Source organism: Nicotiana sylvestris, chromosome 11 (assembly GCF_000393655.2).
Source record: "Nicotiana sylvestris chromosome 11, ASM39365v2, whole genome shotgun sequence".
In the NCBI taxonomy this organism is placed as follows: Eukaryota; Viridiplantae; Streptophyta; class Magnoliopsida; order Solanales; family Solanaceae; genus Nicotiana; species Nicotiana sylvestris.
Window position 1 is genome coordinate 117,403,275 of NC_091067.1, and position 8,297 is coordinate 117,411,571.

At 41.4% G+C, this 8,297-nt stretch overlaps 1 protein-coding gene across 1 annotated transcript; it reads right to left on the minus strand.

Annotated features, from left to right (window-relative positions):
• Positions 1-2,660: 2,660 nt before the first annotated feature.
• Positions 2,661-3,191, minus strand: LOC138881545 (uncharacterized). Its single transcript, XM_070161779.1, has one exon. It carries the CDS (start codon positions 3,189-3,191, stop codon positions 2,661-2,663), a length of 531 nt encoding a protein of 176 aa, XP_070017880.1.
• Positions 3,192-8,297: the final 5,106 nt, after the last annotated feature.

The window sequence follows — 8,297 nt, forward strand, 5'->3', positions numbered from 1 at the left end:
CTTGTCGGATAATCAAGTCTGAATCTCCCATGATTAACAATTCTTCCACATCTTGGTCAATTTCCATGTTCATCCCCATAATGCAGGCTTCATACTCGGCAGTGTTGTTGGTGTAGAAAAACCGAAGCCGGGCCGTGACTAGATAGTGCTGACCAGTGGGTGCGATCAAGATTGCCCAATCTCGACACCTTTTGTGTTCACAACTCCATCAAAGGACATTTTCCAAGCACTGGTGTCTTCTGAAATTACCTCAACTGAATTTACTTCCTCGTCCGGAAAGTAAGTACTCAAAGGCTAATATTCATCATCAAGAGGATTTTCTGCTAAGTGATCCGCTAAAGCTTAAGCTTTCATTGCCGTGCGGGTGACATAGACTATGTCAAACTCGGTGAGCAGGATTTGCCATTTTGCTAACCTCCCCATGGGCATCACCTTTTGGAATATGTAATTTAAAGGATCCAACCTGGTGATGAGATAGGTGGTGTAGGCCAACAGGTAATGCCTAAGCTTCTGAGTGACCCAAGTTAGGGCACATCAAGTCCTTTCCAAAAAAGTGTATTTGGCTTCGTAACTAGTAAACTTCTTGCTCAGATAGTATATTGCTTGTTCTTTCTTCCCGGTCGCATCATGTTTCCCGAGAAAGCACCCAAAGCAATTCTTTAACACTGTCAAAAACAAAAATAAAGGCCTCCCAAGTTCGGGTGGGACCAAGACTGGTGGATTCGACAGATATTCTTTGATTTTGTCGAAGGCTTCTTGACACTCATTTGTCCATTTAATTGTTGCATCTTTCTTCAACAGCTTAAATATAGGCTCACATGTGGAACTCAACTGAGCAATGAACTGGCTGATGTAATTCAACCTTCCCAACAGACTCATAACCTCTTTCTTGGTTCTCGGAGGAAGCAAATCTCGAATAGACTTTATCTTTGTTGGATCTAGCTCGATGCCCCTCCGACTGGTTAAAATCCCAAGAGTTTCCCAGACGGAACTCCAAATGCACATTTAGCTAGATTTAACTTCAAGTCATACTTATGCAGATGCTCAAAGAACTTTCTCAGATCCCGAACATGGTCATCCTGCGTTCTTGATTTAATGATTACATCATCCACATACACCTCGGTTTTTTAGTGCATCATGTCATGAAAGATGGAAGTCATAGCTCTCATGTAAGTTGCCCCGGCGTTCTTCAAACCAAAAGGCATGACCTTGTAACAATAGGTACCCTAGGGTGTGGTGAAGGCTGTCTTTTCCGCGTCTTCTTCATCCATCAAAACCTGATGATATCTAGCATAACAATCCACGAAAGACTGTCTCTCATGTTTGGCAATGTTGTCAACAAGGATGTGGATGTTTGTAAAAGGGGAGTTTTCTTTGGGACTTGCTTTGTTCAGATCCCGATAGTCAACACACATTCGAGTTTTTCCATCTTTCTTTGGCACTGGAACCACATTAGCCAACCATGTGGTGTATCGGACTACCCGGATTACCCCCGCTTTTAACTGTTTGGTGACCTATTCTTTGATCTTATTACTGATGTCAATTTTGCACTTTCTCTATTTTTGCTGGACAGGGGGATGATCGGGGTAAGTTGGTAATTTGTGCACCACTAAATCAACACTTAGTCATAACATATCATCATAGGACAAAGCAAACATATCTTTGAATTCAAACAAAAGTTGGACCAATGCATCCCTAGTTCTTTTATTCATGTGAAGGCTTATCATGGTTTCTTGGACCTCTTCTGAACTACCCAAATTAACCGGCTCGGTTTCATTTAAGTTTGGCTTAGGTTTATTCTCGAATTATTCTAGTTCTCGATTTATTTTCCTAAAAGCCTCATCTTCATCATATTTCGGTTCTTGATTTATTATTTCATAATTAGACAGTGTGTTAGGATCTGGGCATGAAGTCCGCAAACATGTCATGTTATTTAAGTCGGCATTATTAGAACTGAAAGAAGAAATAAGAAAAATAACAAAATTAGAAAGAATAAAGAAAGAGATTCGTAGACGATGAAATACTGATTTCATTTCATTGAATTTGAAGATAGAAGGGTTTACATTGGAATTTTAAAGACAATAAACTTAACAGAAAACATTCAAGTTACACCCTGGAATAACTCGAAATGCAGAAAAGGTGGCAAAGCTGGACTACCGGGATTCCCGCCTGACTGGGAACGAAGTAGCCTTCCAATTCTGAAGCTTGGCATCGGGCCCCATAAATTGCACCTCAGCAGTGCTCGAGCCTTCACCCGGCTACCATATGAGCTTCGTATAACATTTGCCTCATGGCTTCACATATGTCCTTAATTTCCTCGGTCGTGAAGGCCTCATCTTATTCTTCTTCTTTGTACTTTGGCTTAACGAATATTTTGGAGAGATGCGGGACCGGCTGAGGCAACACCCAACCATTGCTCTTTCGTTCATTTTCCCATGTCATATTAGCTTCTGTAGCGCGAAACCCACACCGAAGAACTTCTCGCTGGCAACTAAAGTGATAGGTTCTATGATACCTTGCAAAGATACCCCGAGCCCCTTCCCGGGATGATACCCATGCTTGATCATTTCAGTAATGACCATGATTGAAGAATTTGACAGAAAGGGCTGAAGACACGGGCTCCCTTCCTCACATTGATCTGCGACCACAACCTCAAAAGCTTAATAGACTATGTGCTCGCTACCTTCCCTAGCCTCAAGACATGGGACTGACGGGTCCCTGTAAATTGATTGCTTGTCCTCTCCATGGACCATGATTGCCTGATCTTTGTGTCTAAATTTTACCATTTTGTAGAGAGTAGAAGGTACGGCCCCTGAAGCATGGATCCAAGACCTTCCTAAGAGAAAATTATAGGAGGTATCCATGTCCAAGACCTGAAATGTCACTTTGAAATCCACATGACCGATAGTCAAGATCAAATAAATCTCCCCTATTGTGTCTCTCTTGATGACATCGAAAGCACGCACACAAACATTGTTAGGCCTGATTCTCTCAGTCCCAATTTCCATTCTTTGAAAAGTTGAGAGAGGGCATATGTCAACCCCAGATCCGCCATCCACCATGACTCTTTTCACATAGTACCTTTCACACTTAACTGTCAAATGAAGAGCCTTGTTGTGGGCAGTCCCTTCTGCGGGCAAGTCATTTATGCTAAATGAAATCCGGTTGACTTCGAAGAATCGTTCTACCATCCTTTCCAGTTGGTCAATAATGGTTTCAATCGGAACATATGCTTCATTGAGGGTCTTTATCAACACTTTTTGATGCTCATTCGAGCTTATCAGTAGAGACAAAAGCGAGACTTGAGAGGGAGACTTCCGAAGTTGGTCAATTACCTTGTAGTTTGCCTTTTTTTATTTTTGGAAGAATTCCTCTGCTTCTACGGCACTAACTAGATTTTTAAGCCAAAAACTCTTCTGTTTGGCATTGTTCACTCCTTCCAGATTGAGGTGCTTCCCAGATGGGTTAGTTTCATTTACTTCCCTTACAATTTCTTTCCCCTTGTACGTCATAATTGCTCTATTGTAGTTCCAAGGGACTGCAGTGGGGTCTTTCATGGGCTTTTGTGGTGCGCGGATAATGATCACAGGCTCGTTCATCCTGGGTGGATTACTGGTCCCCGTACCATATAAGTCCCTTTGGGTACATACATCTTAGGTCCCTTGTTCAGCTTGAACCTTTTAGGAGGACTCAACGCAAATTGTTCTTTCCTGGAGGCCCGGGGAACATAAAGAATGGCATCCTTAGGAGGTGATACCCTTGTTCTGGCTTCCACAGTCTTTTCTACACTTTGAGGAGTGGAGTTTCTCTTCTTCTCCCCTTTTTATTGCTTTGCAACCGCCCTTGGCTTCTTTTCAGCATCGGCGATAGCAATGATGGCTTTCAGAGCTGGGTCAAACTCTTTATCTTCACAAATCATCCTAATAACTGGCCCGTTGTTGTGAGCCTACAATGGGTTATTTGGTCACATTGGGGATCTATTCGTCTTTCAGCACTACCCTTTTTTGCTCTATTAGGTTTTCAATTGCCCTTTTGAGAGTCCAATAGTTTTTAGTGTCATGCCCTTCTGCTCCTGAATGGTAAGCACATCGAGCGTCGTGTCGGTAGGAGGGCAACTCTAGGTTTTGCCTGGTTTGGGGCACGGGTTGCAACAAACCCATTTGGACTAGTTTAGGGAAAAGCTAGAGTATGATTTACCAATAGGCATGAAGTTGTTTCTTCTGGGTGGCTCCCGGGCATGGGCATTGTATGGAAAATTATTTTGTAGGGGACGGGGATTATATGGAGCTTGGTGAGGAGGGTTATTTCTACAAAGTGGAGCTTAGTTTTGGTTAAACTATTGTTGTGGCCGAGCGTATGGCTGGGCATTCATCACTGCATAAGGCTGAGGAGCCATGGCATAAGACACATCCTGGTGGGGATAATAATTTTGCAGCGTGTTTGGCGGAAAGTAACCTCAGAGTTGACGGGGGTTTCTTAGACTTGAAGCTGCCATCGCCACTTCTTCTTTCTTCTTTCTATTTGCTACTCCTCCTGACCGACTCTGGATTGCCTGGGACGTAGCTCTTATAGCAGACTGGCTCAATATGTGGCCTGTCTTCAAACCATTTTCGACCATCTCCCCAATTTTGATAACCTCAGCAAACGGCTTTTCCATTGCAGACATCATATTCTAGAAATAGTCAACCTCTTGGGCTTGTAGAAAAACACTGACCATCTTGGTCTCATCCATCGGGGGCTTCACCCTGGCCACTTGTTCGCGCCATTTAACAGCATATTCTCGGAAGCTCTATGAAGACTTCTTTTTGAGATTAGACGGAGAATTTCTATCTGGATCTATGCCTATGTTATATTGGAAATGCCTGACAAAATCTCAAGCCAAATCATCCTATATGTGCCAGCGAGACATGTATTGATCCATATACCACTCGGATGCAATGCCGACTAGACTCTCTCCGAAATAAGCCATTAAGAGTTCTTCTTTTCCATATGCCCCTCTTAGGTGATTGCAATACCTCTTGAGGTGGGCTATAGGGTCCCCGTTCCTGTCATACTTTTCAAATTTGGGGGTCTTACAACCAATGGTCAAATGAACATGCAGGAACATACACAAATCAGCATAGGATATGCTCTTTTGGCCACTTAATGATTTCCTCTTGCTCAGGATTCTTTGTAGCTCTCTCTTGCCCTGTGGTAAACTCATACTGGGGGTGTTGAGGGTAGGAATTGGTGGTGAAATGGGTAGTGTCTGGTGGAAAAGATGATACTTGGAAGGTAAAGGATGATGGATCAAAGCTTGGCCTAGGTGGTTGTGTCGTACCCGAAGTTGGCGATGCAGTAAATATGTTAGAAGCCACTCCCAAAATTAATGCCTGGAGGCAAACCTCAGAAGGCGTTCCGGCAAAGTGGGATGACATAGTGGGGTATCGAAGTGGGGTGTTCGGGTAACTTATTGGGATGTTGGAAGTTCCACTTGCTATGGGAAGTAGCTCGGGGAAACCAGGTATAGTGCTCGGCGGATCTCTACCGTTGGACCAAGCGTCCCACGTTTCCAATATGCGGAGGCGCAGTGCCCTATTATCTTCAGCAGCCACTGACTTAGAGGTTGGGATAACCAATAGCGGGCTCTCCTCTGGGATGGGAATTGTTGGTAGATGACTTTCTGATGACATTTCGACACTTCCCTTGGATCTTGTAAAGTAAGGGTGCGAAGCCAGGTTACCGCAAAACCAACCACCTTAGAACAGAACCTTTACTCAACCGTAAACACAACAAACCGATTAGTTCGAAGCAGTTAACACATAGGGAATTACACATTGGGGGTGTGATGCACCTATACAGTTAAATGTGTTTCTAGTTACAACGATTACATGTCTCATCCCGGCCTTTGTTTATCTCCCTGATCTTTCTCTTGCTCTCTTTTGCATTCTCTCACTGTTTTCTTTCTTGTTTTCGTTCTCTTTTTCTTGTTTTCTCTCTTTTCTTTTTCCTTTTGGTTTTCTCTTTTCGTCATTTTCTCTTTTATTAAAACCATGACCGGATCCGATGGGGATTGCCTACGTATCACGATGCCGCATGAATCAAATCATCACGTAGTTCAAGGAATAAATGAATCAAATAAATAAACACAATTTGTTTTGGTTTTTCTTCAAATTTCATTTAAAAATAAAAACTCCTAATCTTTTCTATTACAATGACTCCATCATACTTTTATAGGAATTGAAAAATTAAAAACAGACTCGAAATAGACTCTAGAACTCGAAACTAAAATACAGACTCGAAAATCAAGAATACATAAGTGTTTCTACTCCTGGGGCTCGTGGGACATCAGTCGGTCTCGCCACGGGCCTGCGTGCAAGATCTCATTAGAGGCGGTCCATGTCATTCATTATTTGGCGAACAAAGGTCATCACTGCGGCGAAATAGGTGGATCTAGTCATGTCCTCACATATATGGAATTTCATGACGATGTAGTCAGCAATTGCTCTAACCCTTTCCGAGATGATGCCTTTCTCTTGGAGCAAACGCCCAATTTATTGAGACCTAGCTTCCAGAACTTGGGTGTCATGGTGGTTTTGACCTTGAAACTGTTGCATATCCTCTTCTTGAGCCATTAGTGCATAAAACGTTCCCTCTCTGCCTTGAAATTCTTTGCTTATTTAGCCATCTCATTCTCGAGGGTAGTTAGCTTTTTCTTCAGGTTTGTGACTTCTCCATCATGATTCCTTTTTAATTGCCGAACAAACTCTACCCGTCCCTATGCATTCTTCGCCAACTATGCCCGGGCTCTTGCCAAACTGCCTTCGAATTTTTCTAAATCATTCCCGTACTCACATATTTTCTTCCTAAGACCATTAATGAGTCTTTCATCCGCTCGGCTTTTTTTCGGATTCTCAGCAGCTATCTTTATCCTTTGGATCTGGGCCTGGAGGACTTCATTTTCTTGGGCTAACATTTTCTTCTCACCCTCATCTGCAGCTGCTTGCACATCACTATCAAACTTAAGTTCTCTGATTTTCCCTTCTAACTTGCTTTTGGTGGTCTGGTATTCATTTTCTTTTGTTAACCACTCCCACTGTTCTTTTGATGCTTCAACAAATTCTTAGAGGTGGGGTCTTTTAGCTGGCCTCCAAAACTCAACTTTCCTTTTGTACCAAGCGAGGTAATCGTGTGAGACTTCACCTTTGGATAGATCACGTACTCGATTATTTGCCGTCAAATACTGGCACTCACTCCAAATTTGGCGAACCACTACTTCATAGATGCAAGTCGGCATGGCCTTGGGCCCTTGAAGACCTTAGAGAAGGCAGGTATGGCATGAGAGAAGCCATTGGAGGCGTAGGAGACATTGAGAGGTCACCGGAGATAGGAGGTTGGCAGTTGAAGGGCTAGGGTTAGGTTGAGAGTTTACTGAGAGTACAGAGGATTTTAGGGCGACGGTATGTGGAAAATGACTAGGGCTAGGGGTTTTTTAGAGTTAAAAAAGGAAGGAATGAATGAGGGTCGTTGATCTTTAAGATCAACGGCCAGGATCTAATGGTTTTGGGTCGGGTAATTGCTTTTAGGGCATGGGTCAGGTAATTTGGCCTGAATTGGGCTGGGTATTGGGTTTGATTGAGGCTATAATTGAAATATTATTTGGCTAAGTTTTAAATAGCAAATTTAACCCTATATAATTTATAATAAATGATAAATAATTTTGTGTACTAAAAGTGATTTAAAAATATATATTTAATATTTTAAAAATATAGAAGATCATTTTATGCATATAAAACGTAATTGTACATTAATAAGACTAATATTATAATTATATGCAAATTGGCCTTAACAAATGTAAATGCAATTGTAAAAAATGCACAAAAATATTTAAGCAATATTTTGGCATAAATATAGGATTTAGATGGTTAAATTATCACAACAATAATTTGAGGGATCATTAATGGAGATTTTATGAGTAAAAGGGGAGGAAATAAATCAATTTAAAATATTTAAAATTATAGAAAAATTATAAAACCCATGTGCATATATATATATATATATATATATATATATATATATATATATATATATATATATATATATGTGTGTGTGTGTGTGTGTGTGCTATTTTGAAAGTATTTATGCATATTGAAAATATATAGGAAAAAATTGGGTATCAACATCGTAGGAGAGGGAGTTCCATGACTTGTTGATCTGATGAATCGTTATGAGTTCTGCATGTTTCTTTCAGCATCGACAGTGTACGAAGTTTTTGAATGAGGTTTTGTTTGATATGAGGTTTATTACCGCTATTGGGT